Below are 24,970 nucleotides of genomic sequence, written 5' to 3'. Positions count from 1 at the left end.
CCACCCCGCCTTCCATGCCAGCCAGTCCGGGCCCAAGGCCAGGTACTCTGAGCTAGCAACCCCTGGGGGCACCTGGGCTGCAGGAAGGAGGCTGAGGCGATGATGTACAAATATGGGCTATATTAAAGGGGTGTAGGGAGAGGGGAGGGGGGGGGTCAGTCATCTTTCAGGCTCCCGAACACTGCAGCTGGCACGCTCTGCTGCTCTAGCCGGACCTCTGTGGGAAAGGCAGGCAAGGACAGTTATTCCCCTGGGCCACAGCCCTGCCCCTGCCTCTTCCCCTAGCTACAGGCTGGCCACTGACCATTGGGCTCCAGGTCCATCTCGTCCTCATCCTCGTCTTCACCCAGCTGGATCTCCTCGGGGTTGAGTTGCTGGGTCAGCTCAGCTAGCTCCTCTCGGGACGCATCACTCCTGAAAGCAGAGGCCACACTGCCATCAGCTGGGGGGGCCCCTCCACTAGCCTCCTCAGGTCCCCTCTCACCCGGCTCCTCACCTCACAAAGAGGATCTTGTTCTGGGCCCGTGAGGGATGGTCCCGCTCAGCCTCAGCTGCAAGTTGCTCAGCTCTCTGTTCTAGAAGCTTCATGTCATCCATGCCACTCTGCCCAGGGGCCAGATCAGAGACTGGAGGAGGAAAGAGTGGGGTTCAGATGCCAAGGGTAGCCCCCTCCAGGCACATCATACACTACACACCACGTGGGCACAGGTGGGCGAGCCTGGGGATTGCTCACCAGTGCCCGTGGCGCTGCCTGACACCTTGAGCATCTGAGAGGCCATGAAGTTGACCTGCGTGTTGTAGGTCGCCTGTACACTGCGGCGGATCCGCAGCATTTCCCTGATGGTGTCTTCGTTGCCATGCCGGACCTCAAAGTCCTTCCATGTCTGCCAGAATGCCCCAGTGGTCTGTGTGTAGAGGGAGGGAGACGTGTGCACACATGTGCATTGTGAGACATGGGGACGACACGTGCACATATGTGCTCGTGTGTGTGAGACACAGGTGGCCAGGTGCAGCATCCTGGACGCCCATCCCCAACCTTCTCCCAGCCCAAGCCCTACCCGGGGGTCGCAGATCTGGGAGCAGAAGCTGTAGATGGCGCGGGCGCGGTCGATCTCGCCAAGCTTGCACTCCATGTCAGCAAAGCGCAAGCACATTTCCCGGGCATGCTCATCACACAGCACCTGGGGCAGGGGGAGGCCACAAGGGGTAAGGAGGGGGCTCCCAGGGTTCTGGCCACAGCCCCCCCACTGCCCCTTCACCCATCACAGGACCATTCTACCACATCTCAGGTACCTCAATGGCTTTCTGGTAGATACTACGTGTGTGCGTGACGCCATAGATTTCTGCAGCCCGCTTGATGTAGATGTTGAACATGTCATACTGCTGGGCGGGTTCCACAGCCCGTGTGGCACGGTCATACACGGCCATGGCATGCCGGGCCAGGCCCCACTCCTCCTCCAGCTGCGCGTACAGCAGGTACAGGGCTACCGTGGCATAGAGGTCAGCGGTGCCGCCTCGCACCCCCAGGGTCCTCCCAACCTCCCAGGGGAAGCCCCCCAGCCTCCTCACTCTTGGCATATTTGGGGGGGCAGCCATCCAGCGCCTGCTCAAACAGGTCACGTGCCCGCTCCAGCTTTCGGCCCCCATAGCGGGCGATGAACTTGGTCAGGTAGGTGCTCCAGATGTCCGACACGTTAGGCCATTTGAACAGCGAGATGCCACGTTCATATGCCTGTCCAAAAGGAATGGGATCAGTCTGCATGTGGCCTGTGTCCCTCAACAGAGCCCAAGGAAGCAAGGACAGAGGTGCAGTGAGGCCCCAAGTGCTGGGTCTGGCACCTCCTAGGTGACAATGAGGTTACAGGTGGTGGGTTCTCACCTCTGCAGACATGACACAGTGCCAATGTCCTGGGAGGACAGAGGGGCTGGGGACACTTGTGCCAACCATCTGTGAGTCTGTCTGTGGCAACCTCACAACCACAAGCCTAGCAGTGGGGTGGTCCCCACCACCAACCTTTCACCTGAGCAGGGACCAATGCAACCCCATTGCACAAGGGGGCAAGACTCCACGCCTGCCCAGCACATCTGTCTGCTGAGCTCCCAATGACCAGTAACCCCCAACACTAGCACAACTGGAGACGAGGTCACTGAGCTGAAACAAGGAGGAGTTAGGACAGACTGCTAATCTTAGGGAAGAGATCAGGACTAGGGGTGGGGGCGGGGTGTGGGGGGCGGAACTCATGCCTGTAATCCTAGCTACTCAGGAGGCTGAGTTTTGGAGAGCCACAGTTCAAAGCCAATGGAGCAGAAAAGTATGAGTCACTATCTCAAATTAACCAGCCCAAAAGAAAACTAAAAAGACAAAAAAACAGGACTGAAGGAGTGGCTCAAGTGATAAACTGCCAGTCAAGCAAGACAAGCAAGAATGCAAAGCCATGGGGTTCAAACTCCAGTGCTGTGAGGAGAGGGACATGAGGCTTCTGTAAGCCACAGAGAGAGGCTTTGGAAAGAGCCAGCCCAGCCCCATCTTGCCCTTTTCTTTGTTTGGTTGTGGGGCTTGAACTCAGGGCCTGGGTGCTGTCCCTGAGCTCTTTTGTTCAAGGCTCTAGTGCTCTACCACTTTGAGCCACAGAACCACTTCCAGTTTTCTGGTGGTTCATTGGAGATAAGAGTCTCATGGATTTTCCTGCATGGGCTGGCTTTGAACAAATTTCAGCCTCCTAAGTAGCTAGGATTATAGGTGTGAGCCACTAGGCCTGGCTTATCTTGTCCTCCTCCAGCATTCTGAGCCAGCTGTTGCCACTCTTTGCCTGTATCTGGGGACAAAGTGAAGGGTTTGCACACCTTGAAGCTCTCCTCAAAGTACTTGTGCTCCTCTAGGAACATGGCATAGTTGATGACAATCTGTGGGGTGGCGATGCGCAGGTCCAGGATGCGGTCGTACACAGCCTTGGTGGACTGAGGGGGACAGGACCAGGTCAGGGCCGGCTCTGGGGCTGGCCGTGGGTGCTGCCCCTCCCCACGCACCAGCTGACCTGGAAGGTGCCTAGACTCTCCTCCAGGTCGGCAAGCATTGACCACACTTTCAGAGACTTATACACTCGGTTCTGCACAGGTTCAGAGCTGTCAAAGTACTCGGCCCGGCGGGCAGGCAGTGCTGTGGCCTTCTGCAGGGGAGAAAGTGAGGGTGGAGGAGGGCAGGGAGGTGCACAGGGGCTGTCCATGCACCCCCCCCCCCCCAGCCCAGGACCCCCAGTCCTGATCGGTCCTTACTCGAAGAAGCCGCAAGGCCTGGTCATAATTCTCATGCCGGAGCTCCAGCTCACCGCACTGGCACCACACACTGGCCAGGTCATCAACCTGCTTGAAGTTTACTTTGGTGGCTTTCTCTAGGATCAGACGGGCCTGTGGGGAAGAAGGGTGGGGAGGGGGTGAGACCCTGCTGGCCTGTGAGGGCAAAATGACTGTTCTCTCTCTCTCTCTCTCTCTCTCTCTCTCTCTCTCTCTCTCTCTCTCTCTCTCACACACACACACACACACACACACACTATCACAGAGCTTACGTCGTCCAGCTGCCCATTATCCTCATAAAACTTGGCAAAGGCGACCCACAATGTGTGGGGCTTGCCCGTGGCCTTGAAGGGGTCCACAGTCTGCACGGCCTCCGTGTATGTGTTGATGATCTGTGGGCAGGAGGCTTGAGGTCAGGCTGGATGGCCAGCCCCTGGCATTGTGGGTGAGGGGAGGGTTGGGGTGGGGTGATACCACGCACTTCCCGGGGACGGCCCTGGTGCAGGGCCACGCGCTTGTGCCACTCATGCACGTGGTGTGGGTTCTGGCGCAGCAGGACGCTGTTGAGCAGCAAGGGCCGCCGGCTGATGAGCTGCTCGAAGCGGGCCAAGCGCAGCTCCAGGTCTACATCATCTGAGGAACAGGAGGATTCATGGCCCTGGCATGAGGCCACTTGTACCCCTACTGCTTCCATCCTACCAGGTTCTGGCCTAAGCCTGAAGGAGCCATGATCCTGGGCACTACAGAACAAACAGCCTACTGTCCACCACACCCCAGCCCTCAGCCCCACCAGCCATGGCCAGCCTGTGCCAGCACTCACCTTCTTCCTCTCGCCCCAGCTCCGAGGCTGTCTCCATCTTGGCTGCAATCATGCTTTCCTCAAATTGGGCGTAGCTATCAAATACTTGTGTGAAGTCCCGCACAGTCATCACTGTGCGGATGGCCTCCTCATACACGTCCCGGGCCTGTGGGCACAGGGTTCAGTGAGAATAAGATGCCACCCCACCCATGGGCACTCCAAAAAGTGCCTTTGCCCAGGCTTACATCAAAATGGAGTCTTCCTAAGGCACCCCCCATCCCCTTGCCCCTGCAAGCTCTGATCAGCAGGATGATGTCCTCCCGCTCCTCCCTACCCTGCTTGGTTGATGCTGGTGGCCTTGGGGCCTCCTTGGTAAACTGAGGCTGCAGAGACACTTTATTGAGTGGGTAAAGCTCAAAGCACATAGCAACATTCTTATCTCCTGCTGGCCCACGCTGCATGAATCCTGGTTTCCACTCACCCTCAGAGGACTTGAACTTTGTGCCTAAGCACCAACCTGCCTGCCTGGCCCATCTCCAGCTCATGTCCCCTTGTCCCCCATAGATTGGAACCAAGCCCCATCTCCCTGCTCCTGTTCTCCTGCTATATTTACCTGGCCCTCTCCCCTCTGCTCCCACTTTCCCTTGGGCTGCAGCAGCAGGGCCCAGCCACTCTGCAGGGATGCCCGGTGCCTGGATGAAAGCCTGCCACCAAAGGACAAGGCGCTGCAGTTGTGAAAGCCCAGAGAAAAACGTCTTGGTGTCAGATGCCTGCTTAGTCACTGCATCACCACGTCAACCCTTCACATGTGAGGAGTGGCCGTCACCCCCTCATTTGGAAATGGAGAATATCCAGGTTGAGAGGGCTGAGGCCAGAGCAAGACCTGAACCCCAGTCTGTTCCCCCTTTCCTTAAGGCACACTGGTCTATAGGGCTGGCAGGATGGCAGATGCCTGCTTGGTTGGACATGCGCATGCACGCACACATTTATATGTGTTCCCTGCCCCCTGCTGAGGCCTGTGGGCCACGCACCTTCTCGAAGTGACCACTGCGGATGTAGTAGTCAGCCAGTGAGCACCAGAGCTTGCCCAGCTGGTCGGTGAAGCGGGTGAGGCCTCCGCGTATGATGGCGTCCACATTGAGAGACTGCACCTTGTCTGGGTTCTGGGAGATGAGGTCACACAACTCGTGCCACAGCTGCGGGACAACAGGGGAGTGTCAGTCTCCTTCCTAGAGAAAGGACACCCCACTACCCACTTACCCGCAGGCCCACCTGGTAGTTGGACTTGCCAGCCTTGGACACAAATCGCTCATCATTCACCACGGTGGCCAGGCGCTGGGCAGCCTCATCCAGCCGGTCACTCGACTTGAGGTACTCGATATACTCCTCAGCACTCTCAGGACTCAGCTGAGGACCCCCACCCCCGCTGGGAGTCAGTGGGGGTACAGGGCCACACCTCCCTCCTGACCCTATGGCTCTGGACCACTATCCACCCATCACTGTCTTGGGCCAGCCCTTCAGACCCAGACCCAGCCTCCCATTGGTCCTGCATGGGCGCCTCTGGTCCAACCGCAGTCTTGACTGGTCTAGCCTTGGCTCTTCCTTCTAGCTTTGACCCCACTGGTCCAAGTCCTAATGTGTCCAGTTGAACCTCTGATAGTCTAGTCTGCACTGGCCAGGACTTGCTTGTCATAAGCCTTACCTCAAACAGTACAAATTCTCAGTGCGTGCTCCCAGTGCTTCACTCTGTAATGGCTGCTGCTGGGTCCTGTGGCTCTCACTACCATACCATTTTAGTCTGCTTCACACACTCAGCCCTGTCTGCCTAGTTATACTAGATGTTCTTTCTGTGCAGGTGGCCACTGTGTGTGTGTGTGTGTGTGTGTGTGTGTGTGTGTGTGTGTGTGTGTGTGTGTGTACTCAGCCCTGTCTGCCTAGTTATACTAGATGTTCTTTCTGTGCAGGTGGCCACTGTGTGTGTGTGTGTGTGTGTGTGTGTGTGTGTGTGTGTGTGTGTGTGTGTGTGTGTGTGTGTGTGTGTGTGTGCATGCTGGTCCTGGGGCTTGAACTCAGGGCTAGGGTACCGTTCCTGAGTTTCTTTTGTTCAAAGCTAGCACTCTATCACTGGAGCCACAGCTCTACTTCCTGCTTTCTTTTTGATAGTTTATTGGAGATGAGAGTCTTAACCGTCCTATCCCAGTGAGCCAGTGTCATTCCCAACAACTTGGGGAACCAGCCCACCTGGTAGGCTCACCTTGAGGAAGCGCCGGTAGCCTCTCACGGCAGTCTCAGGCAGCGGGTGGGAGCGTAGGAAGCGTAGGTACAGAGGCCAAATGCGTGAGTGCTGCGTGATGGGCAGTGCCCTGAGGGCACGGTCGAAGGTACGGCGTGTGTGTGTGACTCGTCCCTGGTCCATGAGGAACTGGCAGTAATCTAGCCATAGACGGGGCATCTGGAAGTGGTGGGGGTGGGGAAATGTATGTGTGAAGGCAAGGCCTGAGCTGTGGGTGGGTTCCATGGCCTGGCCACACACAGCAGATGTCTTAGGCCAAGCCACACCCAAGGCATAATACAGCAAGACCCAGAACTCCCAATTCCAGGACAGAATCCACTCTGCTGACTTTAATTCTCCATCCCAACCTTGCTGAACCCAGGTCCTATGTTCTGCCCAGCCCCGCCCCCCCCCACCTTGTGCATGAACACGAAGGCCCTCTCGTGGCAGTTGTTGACGTCTTCATAGGCAGGATCAGTCACACAACGGTGTTTCACCTGTGCCCGACGTGCCTTCAGGTAACGGTACCAGAGTTTATAGCTGGGGAATAGAAGGAAGCAGACACTGATGTGTGATGGATCCCTAAACCCTTCCTTTAGCCCCAGGAGGCAACCATGGAGAGAGAAAGGGACTGAAGAAGGAGTGACAGTTTCAGGAAGAGGGGGAAGGACTGGGAAGTCAGAGAAGGTATGAGACCTGTCAGGGCATGTATGCTCATGGATGGAACATGCTGGTGTTAGTCCATCTAGGGACACACAGCCATCACCTGGGACCTACTGTGGATTGGAGTATGTATGATGGGACAAGGAGGGATGGGGTTTGGTGGGCAGGGTACCTACGCCATTCATACCTGCAGGGGAGCAGCTTGAGCGCCCGCTCATAAAGCTGATTGAGCCGGGGTTTGGGGGCTCCCTGTTTAAACTCAATATAGCGGAGCCAACATTTGACTGAAAACTGGTTTCGCATGATTTCCTCTTCATAAGGAAGATCCTCTTCCTCCTGTCAGGGACAAAGCCTGAATGTAGTGCCATTCTATGACCCCCAAACTCCAGACTCATGTTAAGATCCTAGGTTCCACTGTGTACTGTTACCCAGATACCAGAATGCTGCTATTAAATTTTGCCCCTCAGCCTGCAATCCAACTTAGATATCATACTTCTCAGTCATTCCAGCTATAATGTAGATCTCAAGATCACCACCCAGAAAATGAGCTTTGGCCTTCTAAATCCCACTGCTCACTCTGGCCCACATCACCAGACTCCTAGACACAAGGGCGCTGGTCATAACACAGCTCCTATCAGACACCAGGCCATTGGTCCTTTAGCCTTCCAGCACCACCACCAACTCATCTTCATTCCAGACCATGTGATGAGATCTGTATTTCCATTCCAAACACCAAATTTGAGGAGCCTCAGGATCCCATTTACCCAGTACATGGCTCTGCCCTAGAAGTCAGAAACCAGGCCTTAATCTCTAAAGCAGCAGTGTGGCCCAGATATGAGCCCTTAGTTCTGGACACCCAGAACTGCAGAAAATGTCAGGCCTTTTAATCCCAGATCTAAGTTTTCAGCTCTTTAGGAGTTGGCCATCAGTAGACAAGCACCAACCATGTCATGACATCTTTAATCACACTTCAGGGTCCTTGTACTGGGGGACACCAAGCCTGAACCCCAGGAAGCTGAACGCTCTGAACTAGTACCCAGAACACCTGGGTCTCATCCCATAAACCAGAATCCGAATCTGATTACCCTGGTTCAAACACCAGTTCTTCACCTGAAACGACACCAGTCATGCCATCTCCTTCCTCCCCCAATCCCCGCGCGAAACCATTTCCGACCCCACCAGAGACGGTAGGTCCTTACCCACTATAGCAGATATTTCCTCGGGCTTCGGAGGATCTGGGTCTGGAACCAGATCTTTCCTCCTAGACAGGCCAGTGTGGTCATTTAGGCACACACTGCCCTGCCCTCCCCCCCCCCCCCCCCCCCCGGCCTTGGTAAGCACCGTTTTAGCTTAAAGCCACGGGCTGCCAGGCTCAGACTCTCGGCTGAATCCTTATTTTAATCCCTGCCACACGAACCACCCCCTGATCCCGCTGTGGACTTACGAAAACAAGGTCCGGCCGTTCGGGCCGCGAGAGTCGCGCCATCACCACCATTTTCCTGGTTCTCCAGGTACAGGCGAAAGTCGCGCGCTAATGACGTATCCAGCGAAGTCCCCGCCCCTCAGAGCCAGGTTCGTTTCCTATTGGCTACACTTTTCTCGATCGCTTTGACCGCCGTGTTAATTCCCCTCCTACACTCGCAGGCGAAGCCAAAGACGGGAAGCGGAGGCGGCGCCTGAAGATGACGTCCACCTGTGAACCACTAATGGATCGCTGTCTTATTTGAGGGTCGGCTTTGGGCGGACCACTTGGCGTTGCGAAGATGGGGGTGAAATTGGAGGTGTTTCGGGTCAGTGATCCCAGAAATGATTTGGGTGGCAGCTATTCCTAGATGTGAGGATGAGGCCGCGGAAAGGGGTGCTGCAGAGAGTGGGGGACCTCCAGAGAGAAAGCGTTGGAAACCCAAAAGAGTGGGCGACAGACTGAACGAGCTTGGAGCGCAGCTTCTGAGTTTGGGGAGCCTGTGAGGGATGGTGGGAGGAAGAACCATACAGAGGGATGAGCTGAAGAGAGGGATTTCGAGGAGGGAAGGCTTGAGGTCCTGGGGAGCTTCCTGGCTTCATGGTAGATTGGCGTGTGCCTTGGATGGGGAGACTCATAGACTTAGGGCTAGAGTGGAAATAGGGGTAGGTGGGGTTTGGGGGTGCTCCTGGGATCTGATTCAGAGGTGTCTAAGGAGGTCTCAAGGAAGGTGTCTTTGTAGCAGGGACTTTTATACTGCTGAGGCCTGTGTATGTTTCTTTAAGAGAGAGCTACCAAGGAATAAAGCCTCGAGTATTCTAAGGACCAGGCTTTAAGGTTTCATCCCCCTGTCACTATGGTGGCACTTTTGGGGCTGGGGATGTGTCTATCCTCCAGGCTCTTCTCACCCACCCCCTGCCTTTTCAGATGGTACTGTACCTCACTTTCCCCGTGGCTATGTTCTGGGTCTCCAATCAGGCCGAGTGGTTTGAAGACACTGTAATACAACGTAAGGTGGGCATAAAGAGAGTTTTCACTGGCTCTTTCCAGAGGGCATAGGGCAACCCATGCCGTTGGTGACCCTTTTCTGTCTCGTATAAGCCAAGCCTGCTAGGAGGAGGCTCTGGCTGCTTCTGATTCATGCCTGCATCTGTGACTTTTTTTTCCCCCATAGAGGGAGCTGTGGCCACCTGAAAAGGAAAGCCAGGTAAGTAACCTAATTTTCCTTTCCATGGAGAGATGGAGGGAACTGGATTGCTGTGGCCATGAGGGCTTTCAAATTAAAAATATCCCTTCAGCTCTGGGTAGGGAACTGAGAGTAGAGAGGCAAATGGCTTCCTTCTTGCTCTTCTGAAAGATGAAGCTGATGTCACTTAGTCCCTGGTTGTAACTGGCACAGAATACCCAGTGTAAATATTGAACTCTGAAGCCAGGGGCAGGGTAATGGGAGTGAGATCCAGACCTTGATGTATGAGTTCCCCCCCCCCCTTCCTTCCCATCTAACCCTCTTCCCCAGCGTCAAGAGCTAGAAGAATTCAAAGAGCGGTTACGGAAGCAAAGAGAGGAGAAACTCCTTCGTGTTGCCCAGCAGAACTCCTGAGGCCTACTTAAATCCCAGCCCCCTGCTTCCCCTCACCCCCCACCCTGAAATAACACATACTCAGTTCTTGGTTCCTGGTGTGCAAGTGTTTTTATTGTCTGTTTTCAGGGGCTCAGAGAGGTCCAGATTGGCTCAGACCCTCAGGGGGCTTGTGTCTGGGGCTGGGGGCTGCTGTTCCTGCGGAAGCCAAGAGCAGCAGGGTCCTGAGGGGTGAGCAGGGGCTGAGGACTGAGGGTTCCAGCTCGTTTCTGCATTCCATCCTGTGGAATGAAAGAAGAGTCAGCCAGAGGGAAGCACTACTGGGAGTACAGGCCAGAGGGGGTGTGTGGGGGATCTGGGTCCCACCTCCTGGAGTGTGACTGCCCCCTCTATCCTTATAGACATTTTCTCTTTCTTCATTTTTCCTTTCCTTCCTCCCATCATCCCTCTCTCCCTTCCTTCTTTCTTTTTCTCCATTTTTTCCTCCCCCCACCCCTTTCCTTCTCTTTATGGTTCCAGCACTGAAGCTTGAACTCTGGGTCTTGCTCGCTTACTTGGCTTTTTTCTACTCAAGACTAGCTCTCTACCACTTGGGCCACCCCTCCACCTCTGGCTTTTTGGTGGTTAATTGGAGCAAAGAGTCTCACAGACTTGTTTTCTACCCTGGCTGGCTTTGAACAGCATCCTCAGATCTTAGCCTCAGGAATAGCCAGGATCACAGGTATGAGCACTGACACCTGGCAATAGGACATTTTCTGGGGTTAACTTTATTTTGACACACAGGATGATTTTGAATGTGCGGTGATGGGTCTCGGATGAGAACCCAGGATGTCACCCCAGGAAGGGGGGCTATTTTCTCCTTTTGGCCTCCCCGAACCTTCAGATGTGAAGGCAGGAACTAAGTTCCAGCCACAGCTCTGATACCAGTATGGCCCCTCTGTGACCTTCAGCCTCTCTCAGCCCCATCAGTACCATAGTCTTAGCATCTGAATTTGGGGCAGATGATGGGCAGACGGAGAGGTGAGACCCCGTTTTTTTTCTGGTCAGGGTTGGGGAGCAGAGTTAGAGTGGACAGCCTGGCAGATGGCTCTTTATCCATCTGGCTGAATATCACCTACCTTGGGGCCAATGGGCTGGAAGCCAGGCAGGGCATTGATGGTCACGCGCTGGTCATCCATCCGGCGGCCCTGGGTGCTGGCCAGTATGTCTATGAGACTGTCCATCTCGGGCGCAGAGCCACCCTCTGTGGAACAGAGACACATGAGTGGAACACATATATAAGACTCTAGAGGTTCCCACCCTATGCCCACAGGCCTCCCTGAGCCCCAGTACTCCTGCCCCACTCGGCCCCTCCACGCCCAGGCTCACGGCTCTCAGGGGCCTGGCCTGGCCCAGTCTGCAGTGAACAGCGCTGCTCCTCCATCCGATCGCCCTGCACGTGGCTCAGCAGGTTGAAGAAACCATCTTGATCTGGTGAGCCTGCCTGGAGACAGTTATATTTGGTTCAGGTGGGAACTTCGCCCCTGCCCTCCTGGCCAGCTGGCTCCCACTCCAACCAGGGGCTGCCTTTTTGTCCCGTTTAGCTCTCACCATGGTCCTTGTCAATCTGCTGCTCTGCAGAGCTGTTCTGAATGAGACTCGGGGCTCCTTCTCAATCCTGACCCCCACCCCCGCCCCAGGGGCTGCAGCCAGCCCAGCTGCTTCACGTGGTACAGCCTCAAGGGAGAAGTTGCAATGACAGCTTCCCAAGGCCTAGGCTGGAACCAGGGGTGACCCTGACTGGTGGTCGCTTAAGGGCTGGGACATAAACTAGGTGATTAGGGCTAAGTTCCAGCACCTGCCATTTTCTGAGTGGTCAGCACCAAGAGCCCCTCACTCTCCCTTGAATAGAGGTAGGCACTCAGACCCTCTGCCCATCCCCACCTTCCTACAGTGGCAACTGGGTCAGGGGGCCCTGGAGACTTGCTTGCTAATTAGGTGCCCTACAAATTAAATAGTTTTGTCAATCAGGAGAGCTGGAGGAGGTGGGGGAGGAGTGGGTCCCCTTCTTACCTTGCCCAAGGATTCTGAACCTCCTTCCTCTCCCTTCTCTTCCTGCTCCATGGTGTCCCACCCTGCACCCTGTCCTCTGCTCTTCTGGCCTCTGTCCTGGTCCTGCACCAAAGAGAACCTTTTTAAATGCTGAGGTGTGTGTGTGGTGGGGGGAGTGGCGGGGTAGATAGTAGATACCTCTCCTGGTCCCAAATCCCCAGCTCATACCCCATCTGCTCCCACGCAAGCTTAAGCCCCATCAAGATGATCCAGATAATTGTTTGGCCAGACCAATGCTGGCCTGGGTGAGGGTCAGGAGTCGGACAGCATGGGTTTTGACATTGCAGGGGCCAGCCACAAGCATCTGGCCCCAAGGACTCTGGGAGGTAGAAGTAGGGATGGGAGAAACCAGAATGATGTTGGGGAAGATGGGGCCAATAGGAGGGCTGAGCCTGCAGCCCATCTTTGAGAATCAGTACCCAATGTTCCCACCCCACCAGCCTCTGCCCCACAAGCACCTGTGAGCTCTTCTTGCTGTCTGCAAGGTGTCTCAGAGGAGGAAAGTAGAGTCTAGAGTCCCTTCCTGCCCTCAGGTACCACTAGCAGGCCTGGCTCCAGCTCCAGCTTCTGGCCACCCTTCCTTTCTCTGCCCCTGAGGTCTGCTTTGCTCACCCCAAGCCCCCAAACAAGAAAATCTGTCTTCTGTCCATCTTGCTCTAGGATCTCTGTTCTCTCCTGCAAGATGGTTCTGGAAACTAGTTCCTTCTTCCATAAACCTTGCCTGCTGAGGCATCCCCATCTTGACTCCTTCAAGTTCTTAGTGGATGGTTGCCAAAACAAAGTACCCCAAAACGGAGGCTTAAAGCAATGGAAGTATATTGTCACATGGTTCTGAAGTCTGAAATCAATGCATCAGCAGGGATGTTTCCTTCTTTGGTTTCAAGGTTCTTCCTTGCCCCCTCCCATTTGGCTGGGGGCTGTCATGAGTCCTTTGTGTTTTTTGGCTTGAGGCTGGGGACCTTAACCTCAGTGGTTAGTCATGTGATATTGCGTCCCTCTCTCCATAAGGCCTTTTGGTAAGGACACTGGTAATTTTGGAGGGTCTGTCCTTCAATGGCTTCCTATCCCCTATTTGACACTCTAGTCCCTCTTCCTGCCCCCAATCTGGAGAGGCAGGTAGGGAGTCCTCTATTTCCACTGTTTAGCACCCTCCTTTGGGCTCAAGAGCAAACCCAAATACTTTGAGGTACCAGGAATGGCCCAAGATGGGCTGCAGTGCTAGATGCCAGTCACTCATCCCTGTAATCCTAGCTACTTAGGAGTTTGAGACTTGGAGGATTGAGGTTTGAAGCCAGCCTAAGGAGAAAAAGTCTTGGGGATTCCATCTTCAATGAATTAGCAAAATGCTGGATTAGAGGTGTAGTTCAAGTGGTAAAGCACCAGCATGCTTTACCAAGGGGAAAACACAAGGCTTGAGTTCAAGCTCCAGTATCACCAACGATCCCTCCATAATTTCCGTACCAGTGATCTCACTTCCTGCCTGTGCCTGGCACCCTCACCTCCAGCTGCACAGCTCACAAGCCTCACTCCCCGCCTTTTTTCCTTTCTTCTTTCCTTTCTTTGCAGTACTGGGGTTTGAACTCAGTGCCTTGCAACTTGCTAGGCAAGAGCTTTGCCACTTGAGCAACACTCCCAGCCCTCCTTCCCAGCTTTTTTTTTTTGCCAGTCCTGGGCCTTGGACTCAGGGCCTGAGCACTGTCCCTGGCTTCTTCCGGCTCAAGGCTAGCACTCTGCCACTTGAGCCACAGCGCCGCTTCTGGCCGTTTTCTGTATATGTGGTGCTGGGGAATCGAACCTAGGGCCTCGTGTATCCGAGGCAGGCACTCTTGCCACTAGGCTATATCCCCAGCCCTCCTTCCCAGCTTTAACAAGGGGTTATTGCAGGTGATTTACATTCCTCCAGACTTGTGGGTGGAATCCCAAAGTTTTTTTTTTTTTTCTATGATCTTGAACTGGGGGTCTTGCTGAGCCTCTCTTCCCTCCTCTGTATGGGGTAATTCTTGTCAGACTGCCAGGCAGGAGTGAGAAAACCCATATCACACTGCCAGGTGCCTCATTAAACCAGGTGTAATCCCAGTTACTCAGGAGGCTGAGATCTGAGCATCCAGGTTCGAACCCAGGCCGTACAAGAAAGCCCCTGAAACGCTTATCTCCAATTAACGAGCAAAAAGTCAGAAATGGAGTGACGGCTCAGGTGGTAGAGCACCACCCTTGAGCAGAAAAGCTCAGGGGCAGCACCTAGGCCCTGAATTCAAGTTCCAGTAGCTGCAAAAATAACAAAACCAAACCAAACAAAAAAAAAAAAAATCGCCAGCCACTTGGAGTGAGTCGGCCCCCAGCGCTGCGCGCGACCAAGGCTCCCGAGCAAGAAGTGGCCGAGGGGCGTGGCCAGGTGCGCGAGTGGGCACGGCCACACCGCGGGGGCAGGGCCCACGTGGATGACGCGTGGGGCCACGCCCCCACCTTGGGACAGACCCGGAAGCGGCGGCTGAGCTCCTTGGGGGAAAATGGCGCCCTCGGGGCTGAAGGCGGTGGTGGGGGAAAGTAAGTGCTTCTCCCGGGCGGGGGTCTGGGGTCCGCTGGGGTGAGGGTGGGAGCCAGAGATCCGGGGCGCTCGGGATTCTCGGGAGCTCAGGACCCCGACGGCGGGACTGGGCTGGGCGCCCGAGCACCTGATCTTCGAGGGGGCGGGCAGGGACTTGATATCAGCTCGGCGCCTGCCCCAGCGGAACAAAGTGGACTAGCTGGGTTCCAGGTGTTCAGGGTCCGAGCCCAGACCCCTGGATCTTTTAGGGTTCCTGCAGGAGAAAGGTATAACCGGATTTCCTCTACCCCACCGCATCCCCCGATTCTTGAGTTTCTGAGCAGGGCAAAGTTCAGGGCTGGACTCGCGGGGGCCCAACGGTGCTCTGGTCAGCGACCCCAGGTGGTGAGGCGAGCAGGTGGCTAGGGGGCTTTTGCCGAGGGAGCGACTCCTTCCCCCTGCACCATCGTTAACCTCCCCCCTCCCTCCATAGTGACAGGACTCAGGCGTCCCAGACTCGAAGGCCCAGGTTCTTGGGGGAGGGGGAGGAGACGCCCCTCCCCTCTCCCCGGGTTGTTCCGGCCTTGGCAGCTTCTTCCGCCCTGCTTGTCCAGATAACGGGGGAACTTGACAGTCTGACCAGTCCTGAAGCGAAGTTCTCCTGCTCCTTCTCCCTGCTCCTTCTTCTGGGCAGAGCAGATTGGGCGCAGAACCCCGTCTCAAAAAGGAGACCCCCCCCCAACCCGCCCCTTTATCACTGGAACCAACGAGTGATTCCAGTTTACAGATGAGGGAAACTGTGGCTTGGAGATAGACCAGCTAGCAGGCCTCAGAGCTCGGAACCAAGGGACTAGCATTCTAGTATTTTGGAGTTCGGAGGCAGGAAATCTTGCTGACTGTCCCACAGAAAAAAACTTGAGATCCCAGGAGGAGAGGCAGTTAAACCTGCCCTAGCTTTCCCCTCTTCCATTGATTAAGAGCTTAGGCAGGCTGCCTGTTCTCTCAGAACCTCGGTTTCCTTATCTGTAAACTGGGGGTGATGCCAAGAGCTACCCTCTCAGGAGTAGGGTTAGGGAGGGGTGTGTGGGAGTTAAGATGGGGGTCTGGCCCCCCAGCATGCATGATGGTACCAGAGTGCCTACATCTGAGCCTTTTCCCCCCTTTAGAAATTTTGAGTGGGGTCATTCGGAGTGTCAAAAAGGATTCAGAATGGAAGGTAGGATCCCGGCAGAATGCCTGGGTACCAAGTCCATCTTGGGGTCTCTGAATGTGGGACCCCCTTCCATGAGTTCCCTGTTGGTGCAAGGGTGGAGTTGGGTGAGTGGATCCTGGGTGCTGGGAGCTCAGCCCTGCCCACTATCTGCTCTTCCTGTACATTGGTTGGTTCACATGTCCATCTTTCTGGCCAGGTACTCATCATGGACCACCCTAGCATGCGCATCTTGTCATCTTGCTGTAAGATGTCCGACATCTTGGCGGAGGGTATCACCAGTGAGTAGATAGCCCCACCCTACCCCTCCTTCATGCTCCCCAGATGAAACACTGTAGGATCCTCTCAAATTCTGTATAGCTGTACAGCTCTCCACATAGATATACCCCAGGGCACATGACAAAGTCTAGCCAAAAATGTGCAGGCTGAACAATACTCACTGACTGTATATACCTTTATGTATGTAACAGGCCCAGGGTGATTCAGAATGTGTCTCCCCCATAGGTGACTCTAAATTTTCAGAATTCTGACTTTGTGGCTCTTACATGGATCACCCCTAGATGTGTTTCTCCAGCTTAGGGACCTCACGGAGTACAGATGGCCTTTCCCCCGAAAACATCCAATTCTTCAAATCTGGGAGTCCCTTTATGTCACTCACATGTGCCCCTCCCTCTGTTGCTACTAGTTGTTGAAGACATCAACAAGCGACGAGAGCCCATTCCCAGCCTGGAGGCCATTTATCTGTTGAGCCCCACAGAAAAGGTGCCTGTCTATATGAGAGAGAGAGAGAGAGAGAGAATCTGTGTGTATGTGTGTAGACTGGCCAGCATATGTGTGTGTGCACACGCATGCATGTATACACATACCCTGGGTATGTTTATACATAGTGGGAGGTGGGCAGTGGGAGGTGCCCAAGCAGAGGATGGGGTTGTGGGAAATGCAGAATCAGACTCAGCAAGCCATCTGTATTTCTTGCCAGTCGGTTCAGGCCTTGATTGCAGACTTCCGGGGGACTCCTACCTTCACCTACAAAGCAGCACATATCTTCTTCACTGACAGTGAGTGAGGAAAGTGGAGTGGGATGTGTGTATGTGTATAGGGGGTGGCTTTGATCTGATGAACCCTTTTTGGCTACTCTCCAGCCTGCCCAGAGCCCTTATTCAGTGAGTTGGGCCGCTCTCGTCTGGCAAAGGTAGTGAAGACCCTGAAAGAAATCCACCTTGCCTTCTTGCCCTATGAGGCCCAGGTACAGCCCTGAAATAAATAGCCCAAGCTCTCTGAGAAACAGACCCTGAAACCCAGTGCCAACTAGGAGATCAGCTAGTTGTGAGCCTTTGCCACTCAGGGAAACTGGAGTTCCATCCCTCTGGGAGCCACAGGGGGTGCAGCGTGGAGCACTAGGGAGGGCACAGGGCTGGGGAGCCTGTTACTGACTCTTCTAAGCTTGGAAGTGGGGCTACCTTGAACTTTGCAATGCAGACTCCAGAGACCAAGGAAGGACCCCAGGGAGGTGCAGAGTTAGTGATTGGAAGTTGAGCTGTGCACCTAGAATGGAGGCCCCTGTCACTTCTGTCCCCAGGTGTTCTCTCTGGATGCCCCACACAGCACCTACAATCTCTACTGTCCCTTCCGGGCAGGGGAGAGGGCACGGCAGCTTGAGGCACTGGCCCAGCAGATAGCCACATTGTGTGCCACTCTGCAGGAGTACCCAGCCATCCGCTACCGCAAGTGGGGAACCAACCTAACCCTAAAGTCACCTGCCCTGAACTTCACCCCAGCCACCAGCTAATCTTTATTCTTGCTGCTGACCCCAGCTCTGGTCCCCTCACCTTGGGCCCTGGTTCCTATCTTCAGCCTCACTCTTGATACCCGTTCTCCAGTGGGTGCCAGTCTTCTCAGACCCCTCACATCCTGACATCCTTTGTGTCTGATTGTCTCTCTCTAGGGGTCCAGAGGACACAGCTCAGCTGGCCCATGCTGTCCTAGCCAAGTTAAATGCCTTCAAGGCAGACACTCCCAATTTGGGCGAGGTAAGGGGCACACTAGCAAAGTGAGGGGGGCATTGGCCTAACCCTGTGAGGTCCCACAGGGTTTGGGACAATGTCTTTAGCTCTGTCCCTTCCTGTCCAGGGCCCTGAGAAGACCCGATCACAGCTGCTGATTGTGGACAGGGCAGCAGACCCGGTGTCTCCACTGCTGCATGAGCTCACATTCCAGGCTATGGCCTATGATCTGCTGAACATAGAACAGGACACGTACAAGTGGGTGGACCCTCAGAGCATGCCCTCCACTCCCACTGCTGCTCAGCCAGGTCCAAGCTAGTACCTGTGGCCTTCATGTCCCCTACTGCTGCTCCTCCAGGTATGAGACCACGGGACTGAGCGAGGCTCGGGAGAAGGCGGTGCTGCTGGATGAGGACGATGACCTGTGGGTGGAGCTTCGGCACATGCACATTGCCGACGTATCCAAGTGCGTGCGTTTGGTGGGCTCTGGTGATGCAGGGATCTATGGATCCCCATAGCCCTCTCACCCACGGTGGGCCTGGCACATTGCATAGGGCTCCGGATTACACCCAGACCTTTCTTTCTTTTCTTTTTCTTTTTTTTTTTGCCAGTCCTTGGACTCAGGTCCTGAGCACTGTCCCTGGCTTCTTTATGCTAAAGGCTAACACTCTGCCACTTGAGCCACAGTGCTACTTCTGGCCGTTTTCTATATATGTGGTGCTGGGGAATCGAACCCAGGGCTTCGTGTATATGAGGCAAGCACTCTTGCCACTAGGCCATATTCCAAGCCCTACACCCAGACCTTGAATGCCCCACAAGCCCCACCTACCCATAAACTACACCCCTCACAAGCCACACCCCTACAAAAGGCCACAGCCCTCCAGGCTGTTGGCTCGCCTCCAATCACAGCTCCACCTCTCACAACCTGGTACCCGGATGAGTGTCCCCTGGCATACACCCCCTGGCAGTGTGACATACCCTCCCATCTGCAGACTGACCCCATCCCACTCTGTCCCCTGCTCATGGCCAGGAAGGTCACGGAGCTTCTGAAGACGTTCTGCGAGAGCAAGCGACTGACCACAGACAAGGTAGGGAGGCGAGTTCACATCAGGATGGCTGGGAGCAGAAGGGGAGGCTTTCAGCCTGACTCCTGAGCCAGCAGCTGGGACTCCCACCTGCACTCACACCCTCCACCTGGCCTCTCCCACCCATCCCAGGCCAACATCAAAGATCTGTCTCACATTCTGAAGAAGATGCCCCAATATCAGAAGGAACTGAACAAGGTGAGCTGAACAAGGTGCCTAGAGCCTCCGTTCCCCAGCCTCATGCTCCGTCCTGTACCCCGACTTGTTATCCTCACCTCCTGCCCTGTACCTACAGTACTCTACGCACCTGCATTTGGCAGATGACTGCATGAAGCACTTCAAGGGCTCTGTGGAGAAGCTGTGCAGTGTGGAGCAGGTGGGGGTGTGGCCTGCAGCATGTCCATCGTTGGGAGGGGTGGGGCTTTCAGAAGGGGAGGGACCTATGGGAAGTCATCCTTGGGGAGGGGTGGGGCTTCTGAGGGAGTGAGGCCTATGGAAAGCCCATCCTTGGTGAGGGGCAGTGCCTTAGGGAGGGGCAGGACTTGCAGGAAGTCTGTTCTTGGAGAAGGGTGGGGCTTCAGAGAGGGGTGGGGCCCACAGGAAAGTTGTCTTTGAGGTGGGCGGGGCTTTAGAGAGGGGCGGGACCTTGGAGAACACTAGGACCAGAAAGTGTAGCTGAGCCTTATTGCCGGTGAGGCCTTGGAAAGAGGCAAGACTGGAAATAAGGTTGGGGTTGGCGGGGAGGTGGTCCTGAGACCCGGAGCCCTGTGTGCAGGCACACAGGACTTGACTGCCGATCCTCGTGCCCTGCAGGACTTGGCCATGGGCTCGGATGCGGAGGGCGAGAAGATCAAGGATGCCATGAAGCTGATTGTCCCTGTGCTGCTGGATACAGCAGTGCCACCCTACGACAAGATCCGGGTCCTGCTGCTCTACATCCTTCTGCGGAACGGTGGGTGTCTCAGGACATCCCCACCCACCAGTGCGTCCAACATTCCGGGGGGCTTTTCAACCCACAAATCCACAGATGCCTTCTCTGGACTCTGTCCTCCCCCTCTCCTCCAGGGATGTGGGGACATCGCATGAACAAGGTGACCTCTTTGACATGGAGACTCCCAACTCTATAAAATGTGGGGTTCCCTCAGTTAAATCTGGAGGACTCCCCCATTCCCCTTGGGGGTGGCCTGTTACAGTCCCCTTTTGTGCTAATTCTAGATGTCCCCTGGGTCTGGGTCTGAGGACATCACAGCTGCAGGCCTTGCCCATCAAGCTTCCTGGGTGGCCTCACAGCTCTCCCACCCCAGGGTCCCACAGGGCCACTTTGCAGTCCTCCTGCCCCCCTCCCACAGGTGTGAGCGAGGAAAACCTGGCCAAACTCATCCAGCATGCCAACGTGCAGGCTTACAGCAGCCTCATCCGGAACCTGGAGCAGCTGGGGGGTACTGTCACCAATGCCGGGGTAGGTGGAGGCCGGTGTGAGCTTGGGGGGGGGTGCAGCATCCTTAATCCCTAGGTCACATAATAGGCAAGCAGGGACAAGATGTAGCCATGGCTCAGAATGGGGTCTGAGCCCTAGGGGTGGGTGGTAGAGTCCCCAGCATTGAGCAGGGTACAAGGTCAGCGGGGGTTCTTGGAGGCCACCTCCCAACCCCCTCTGTACTCAGTTTCCTGTGTTTAGCTCTTGGTTTAGCCTGTCTCTATCCCTACATGTCCCATCTCCCACTCCCTGCCACCACCATGGGCCTGTGGCTCCCCATGTGCTTCCAATCCTGTCCCTGTCCTTTACCTCTCTGCTGGCCTTGTTTTCTCTGGGTATTTCATCTGTCTCCTGTCTTTCTATTCTCTCTTTCTCTTCCTGCCCTGTACCTTCTGTTTCCCCATCTGTCTGTCCTCATCACTCCCTCTCTCTGCTTGTTTATTTAGATCAGTCCTGTCTGTCAGTCTATCTGTCTCTCTCTGATTCTCTGCTTCATTTAACCACCCCTGGTTCTTCCTTTCTCTCTGTGTCTCTCTCTCTTCTCTGCTCCATTTCTTCACTTCTGTTTCTAAGTCTTTCTTCTCTTTCTCATGCTCTGCTTTTTTTTCCTAATTTTAAATTTTTAGTACATGTCCTGGGGCTTGAACTCAGGGTCTGGGTAGCATCCTTGAATCTTTTTCACTCAAGGCTAGTGCTCTACCACTTGAGCCACAGCTCCATTTCTGACTTTCTGGAAGTTTATTGGAGATAAAATTCTCATGGAGGGGTTGGGGAATTTAGTTCAGTGGACTAGCACTTGCCTGGTAAGTGCAAGACCCTGAGTTTGGTCTTGCAGCTTTGGAAAACAAATAAATAAAAGCATCTCATGGACTTTCCTGCCTGGGCTGGCTTTGAACTGCGATCCTCAGATCTCAGCCTCCTGAGTAGCTAGGATTACAGGTGTGAGCCACCAGTGCCCAGGTCACTCTCATTCTTTGCTTCATTTTTCTACTTGTTTCTGTCTGTGTGTCTGTCTGTCTTTCTCTGCTTCACTTCTTTATCTCCGCCTCCTCAGCCAGGACAAGGCTCCCACCCCACCTATGATTCTCCTCCTTTTCCCACCCCTGCCTACCCTGTATGCTCCCACTTTGCAGGGTCTGGAGACTTCTAGCCGGCTGGAGCGGAGAGAACGCCCCGAGCTCACCTATCAGCTGTCCCGCTGGTCCCCAGTCATCAAGGACGTGATGGAGGTACTTGGGGGGCTAGTGGGAGGCCTCATTCTCCCGCTGATCCAGTCAGTGGCTCAGCCTCTCCCCTGATTACAGCGCTAAGCCTAAGGCTTAGTGGAAAATCCCTCATTATTGGTATTCCCTATATGCCTAGGGGTATCCTAGGCCTGTCCCCCCAGGAATTAGGGCAGCACAGGGACTCCTTACTGAAGAATCTTGCTCACTTCCTCACCTGCTAGCCACCATTATTCTGTGTGTGTGTGTGTGTGTGTGTGTGTGTGTGTGTGTGTGCTGGTCCTGAGGCTTGAACTCAGGGACTGGGCACTGTCCCTGAGCTCTTGCCCAAGGCTGGCATGCTACCATTTTGAACCACAGTGCCAATTCCCACTTCTTGCTTGGAGATAAGAGTCTCAAGGGCTTTTCCTGCCTGGGCTGGCCTTGAACCATGATCCTCAGATTACAGCCTCCAGAGATTACATTCTTCATTTCTCCTTCTCGTTACCTCCAGAAGTCTCTCCAACACCTGTTCCTGGCCATCCTGAGACACCCCCCCCTCCTTCCCCAAAGCATTGCTAGCAAATTGTGCCATGTCAAGGGTCTGGTTCTGGCCTGTCTTTGTAAGATCCTGGCGCCTCTTGCTTGGGGGTCCAGCAACCTTGGCCTCCCCTTCCCCATGGGGCTTGGATGTCTAGACTCCGGGGTCCCCAAGGGGCAGGAGGTACAGATGGAAGCTCCTCTTCACCATGACCACAGCTTCTGAACACTCCAATCTGTGAGCCCCACTCTCTGGGACTCCTCTCCTAAACACCCCCTTCTGGCCACCCAGGATGCAGTGGAGGACAAGCTGGATCGGAAGCTGTGGCCCTTTGTGTCTGACCCCGCCCCCACCCCCAGCTCCCAGGCTGCGGTCAGGTGAGCTTCGAGAGGCCCTTGTTGGGGGAGTGGGGGATGCTCTGGTGTCCCCAGCCCGGGTTGACCTTTGTCCTCTGCCCCCACAGTGCCCGCTTTGGCCACTGGCACAAGAACAAGGCGGGTGTGGAGGCTCGGGCAGGGCCCAGGCTCATTGTGTACATTGTGGGTGGCGTGGCCATGTCAGAGATGAGGGCTGCTTACGAGGTGACCCGGGCCACGGAGGGAAAGTGGGAGGTGCTCATTGGTGAGTAGCCAAACCTGGGGGGGTATGGGCTGGACTCTGGGGCATCTGAATGATTGAGGCTAAACTCCAGAGCACCTGAGAGGGGCTAGGGTTAGACTCGGGGGTTTTCTGAGGGACTAGAGCTGGACTCTTGGGTCTTTTAGGAGCCAAGGCTGGCCTTTTTGGGGTCTCTGAGGGGCTGATGTTTGATTTCCCAGAAAAGGGGCCACCTGGGGGGCTGGATACCATGTTCCTAAGTTTCTAGAGGCCTGGTTTGCGGAGGGGGCAGGGACAGGCCCGGATTGGTCAGGACCCTGGCCCCCAGGGGCCAAGGTAGCACCTCAAGTCCTTAGTCTTCCCCTCCTGCCCAGGGTCCTCGCACATCCTCACCCCCACTCGCTTCCTGGATGACCTCAAGACACTGGACCAGAAGCTGGAGGACATTTCCCTGCCTTGACCGTGTCCTTTGCCTCTACCTTCCCCTGCCAGAGAAATAAATACTCCCTTCTGTCTGTCAACAAGAATGGCCTACTTCACTGTCTTCAAGGGAGCCCCTTGGACCTGTGCTGAGCTGGCTCTGTACCCCAGTCCCCCACCCCCCATTCTCCTACCAAGCCTTCTCTTGACCCCCCAAGGGCCTCTTCCCCTCAGTGGAGATTAAGAACCTGGGTGTTAGCTTGAGTATTGCCCTGGCTACCACGCCGGGCCCCTTATCCAAAAGCTTGGGGTCTTTTGGCTCCTCAGCATTATATTAGTAAGTAGAATGTGTACAGGCTCCCTATCTCTTCCCCCACCCCAATAAACTGTCCCAAAAGCTGCGTTCAAAGGGCGGCAGACACCCAGAAGACACTCCCTACTTATTCTCTCCCCCTAGCCCAGATGTTCCCGGGGCTGCTGACTGCAGGACTTATCAGAGTCTTTAGTGGGTGTATTGTTTGCTCAGGCTGTTTAAACAAATACCACACATTGGGCAGTTTCACATAATTGTAAAAGGGGGAACCACCATGTGGTTCAGGTAGAAGAGAGTTTACTTGGGGAACCAAACCTCTGGCCTGCACCAGATAGAGGTGTGCAGATGGTAGCACATAGCATAAAGCATGTATGTAGCAGGTTGGCTAATGGTGGAGAGAGACTAGAGAAGGGCAGGGAGGAGGTATGGCCACAGTAGATGTGGAAGTGGCACCAGAGTGTGGGATCCTTGTGCTGACTCACAGTCAGGTGATTGACAGTTACATGCGATCACCTGTGTGGGGGCAGGTAATTTCTAATAAGGTTGAGTGCTGTCCTTCACAAAGAGAAGAGGGGAGAAGGAAGCTGTTCTCCCCCCCCCTCACCCCAGGGCCTGACAGAAAACTGTATGGGGATTCCTCAGCTCCAGTGGCAGTAAGAGTGCAAGGCCTTGACCTTTCTCCTCAGCTTGTAGCTAGATGGCTGTCTCCCTTCTTTCAGTGGTCTTTTTCTAGATTCCTGTGTCCTGGTTTCCAACTCTCCTTTTTTTCTTTCAGCTATAATTCTTGGCCTCACACCTGTGAATCAAGGGCTATTCTACCACTTGACCTCCCCCCCCACACCCACTTTTTCTTTTGCCAGTCCTGGTGCTTGAACTTAGGTCCTGGGTTCTGTCTCAGCCTCTGCTCAAGGCTAGCGCTGCTCTACCACTTGAGCCACAGCACCACTTCTGGCCTTTCTTGAGTAGTTTACTAGAGATGAGAGTTTCACAGACCTTACTGCCCTGACTGGCTTTGAATCTCAATCCTCAGAGCTCAGCCTCCTGAGTAGCTAGGATTACAGGTCGGAGCCACCAGCTCCAGGCTCCCCAGCCCTTTTTAACATTGTTTATCTTTCAGATGAGTCTTGGATTATTTATTTATTTAGCCTAGAGCTCTACCACTTGAGCCACAGCACTACTTTTGGCTTTTTCTGAGGAGTTTATTGGAGATAGAGTCTCTCAGACTTTCCTGCTGAGGCTGGCTTTGAGTCACCATCCTCAAGTTCAGCCTCCTGAGTAGCTAGGATTATAGGCATGAGTCATGGGTGCCCAGCTGACCTGTGAATTTTGAGTGGCTGGGATTACTGGTAGATGCCACCTCGCATGGTCTTTTTCATAAGGATACCGGTCAGATTAGTGACTTAGTTTTGCTTTAAAGACCTAGTCTCTAAATCCAGTTATA

The 24,970-nt window shown here is 54.8% G+C and overlaps 4 protein-coding genes across 7 annotated transcripts; 2 read left to right on the top strand and 2 right to left on the bottom strand.

The window, feature by feature from the left end:
• Window positions 1–37: 37 nt before the first annotated feature.
• On the bottom strand, window positions 38–8,616 carry Xab2 (XPA binding protein 2). Its single transcript, XM_048342119.1, has 19 exons — window positions 8,470–8,616; window positions 7,213–7,361; window positions 6,779–6,902; window positions 6,345–6,542; window positions 5,363–5,497; window positions 5,122–5,286; window positions 4,112–4,256; window positions 3,773–3,924; window positions 3,564–3,683; window positions 3,274–3,405; window positions 3,036–3,167; window positions 2,845–2,958; window positions 1,570–1,732; window positions 1,294–1,484; window positions 1,059–1,181; window positions 734–905; window positions 497–626; window positions 305–414; window positions 38–217 (listed from the first exon to the last, which is right to left on the bottom strand). Exons 1-19 carry the CDS (start codon window positions 8,518–8,520, stop codon window positions 156–158), a joined length of 2,568 nt encoding a protein of 855 aa, XP_048198076.1. The 5' UTR covers window positions 8,521–8,616; the 3' UTR covers window positions 38–155.
• A 92-nt stretch (window positions 8,617–8,708) lies between these two features.
• LOC125348695 (protein PET100 homolog, mitochondrial) lies at window positions 8,709–10,160 on the top strand. The gene is made up of 4 exons (XM_048342126.1): window positions 8,709–8,815; window positions 9,415–9,501; window positions 9,662–9,694; window positions 10,004–10,160. Exons 1-4 carry the CDS (start codon window positions 8,789–8,791, stop codon window positions 10,085–10,087), a joined length of 231 nt encoding a protein of 76 aa, XP_048198083.1. The 5' UTR covers window positions 8,709–8,788; the 3' UTR covers window positions 10,088–10,160.
• On the bottom strand, window positions 10,159–12,841 carry Pcp2 (Purkinje cell protein 2). 3 transcript variants are annotated; one of them, XM_048342124.1, is made up of 5 exons: window positions 12,770–12,841; window positions 12,119–12,220; window positions 11,435–11,549; window positions 11,185–11,309; window positions 10,159–10,347 (listed from the first exon to the last, which is right to left on the bottom strand). In XM_048342124.1, the coding sequence occupies exons 2-5, from the start codon at window positions 12,167–12,169 to the stop codon at window positions 10,228–10,230; spliced, it is 411 nt and encodes a 136-aa protein (XP_048198081.1). In that variant the 5' UTR covers window positions 12,170–12,220; window positions 12,770–12,841; the 3' UTR covers window positions 10,159–10,227. The 3 variants fall into 3 exon arrangements, with proteins under 3 accessions (XP_048198081.1, XP_048198080.1, XP_048198082.1); XM_048342123.1 differs by having other exon boundaries at window positions 12,616–12,825; XM_048342125.1 differs by lacking the exons at window positions 12,119–12,220; window positions 12,770–12,841 and adding an exon at window positions 11,657–12,048.
• Window positions 12,842–14,633: 1,792 nt separating this feature from the next.
• On the top strand, window positions 14,634–23,315 carry Stxbp2 (syntaxin binding protein 2). 2 transcript variants are annotated; one of them, XM_048342120.1, is made up of 19 exons: window positions 14,634–14,701; window positions 15,848–15,897; window positions 16,091–16,172; window positions 16,577–16,653; window positions 16,871–16,949; window positions 17,034–17,137; window positions 17,471–17,619; window positions 17,837–17,921; window positions 18,022–18,152; window positions 18,253–18,360; window positions 18,925–18,982; window positions 19,112–19,177; window positions 19,275–19,355; window positions 19,793–19,931; window positions 20,329–20,438; window positions 21,590–21,685; window positions 22,491–22,576; window positions 22,663–22,820; window positions 23,171–23,315. In XM_048342120.1, the coding sequence occupies exons 1-19, from the start codon at window positions 14,665–14,667 to the stop codon at window positions 23,254–23,256; spliced, it is 1,782 nt and encodes a 593-aa protein (XP_048198077.1). In that variant the 5' UTR covers window positions 14,634–14,664; the 3' UTR covers window positions 23,257–23,315. The 2 variants fall into 2 exon arrangements, with proteins under 2 accessions (XP_048198077.1, XP_048198079.1); XM_048342122.1 differs by lacking the exons at window positions 21,590–21,685; window positions 22,491–22,576; window positions 22,663–22,820; window positions 23,171–23,315 and adding an exon at window positions 20,747–21,059.
• The last annotated feature ends 1,655 nt before the right edge of the window (window positions 23,316–24,970 follow it).

Source organism: Perognathus longimembris, chromosome 3 (assembly GCF_023159225.1).
Source record: "Perognathus longimembris pacificus isolate PPM17 chromosome 3, ASM2315922v1, whole genome shotgun sequence".
Lineage (NCBI taxonomy): Eukaryota > Metazoa > Chordata > Mammalia > Rodentia > Heteromyidae > Perognathus > Perognathus longimembris.
The sequence above is the reverse complement of the archived record's forward strand: the minus strand, read 5'-3'. Positions and strand labels throughout refer to the sequence as shown.

Coding starts and splice junctions, on each gene's coding strand:
- Xab2 (XM_048342119.1), bottom strand. CDS start 8,520: ATGGTGGTGATGGCGCGACTCTCGCGGCCCGAACGGCCGGACCTTGTT. Junction 3,684..3,772: donor ACCAGGGCCGTCCCCGGGAA/GTGCGTGGTATC, acceptor TCCTGCCCACAG/ATCATCAACACATACACGGA. Junction 218..304: donor GATGGACCTGGAGCCCAATG/GTCAGTGGCCAG, acceptor CCTTTCCCACAG/AGGTCCGGCTAGAGCAGCAG.
- LOC125348695 (XM_048342126.1), top strand. CDS start 8,789: ATGGGGGTGAAATTGGAGGTGTTTCGG. Junction 8,816..9,414: donor TGAAATTGGAGGTGTTTCGG/GTCAGTGATCCC, acceptor CTGCCTTTTCAG/ATGGTACTGTACCTCACTTT. Junction 9,502..9,661: donor ACACTGTAATACAACGTAAG/GTGGGCATAAAG, acceptor TTTCCCCCATAG/AGGGAGCTGTGGCCACCTGA.
- Pcp2 (XM_048342124.1), bottom strand. CDS start 12,169: ATGGAGCAGGAAGAGAAGGGAGAGGAAGGAGGTTCAGAATCCTTGGGC. Junction 11,550..12,118: donor GTTCAGAATCCTTGGGCAAG/GTAAGAAGGGGA, acceptor AACTGTCTCCAG/GCAGGCTCACCAGATCAAGA. Junction 11,310..11,434: donor AGGCCAGGCCCCTGAGAGCC/GTGAGCCTGGGC, acceptor TCTGTTCCACAG/AGGGTGGCTCTGCGCCCGAG.
- Stxbp2 (XM_048342120.1), top strand. CDS start 14,665: ATGGCGCCCTCGGGGCTGAAGGCGGTGGTGGGGGAAA. Junction 20,439..21,589: donor GTACTGTCACCAATGCCGGG/GTAGGTGGAGGC, acceptor CCCACTTTGCAG/GGTCTGGAGACTTCTAGCCG. Junction 22,821..23,170: donor AAAGTGGGAGGTGCTCATTG/GTGAGTAGCCAA, acceptor CCTCCTGCCCAG/GGTCCTCGCACATCCTCACC.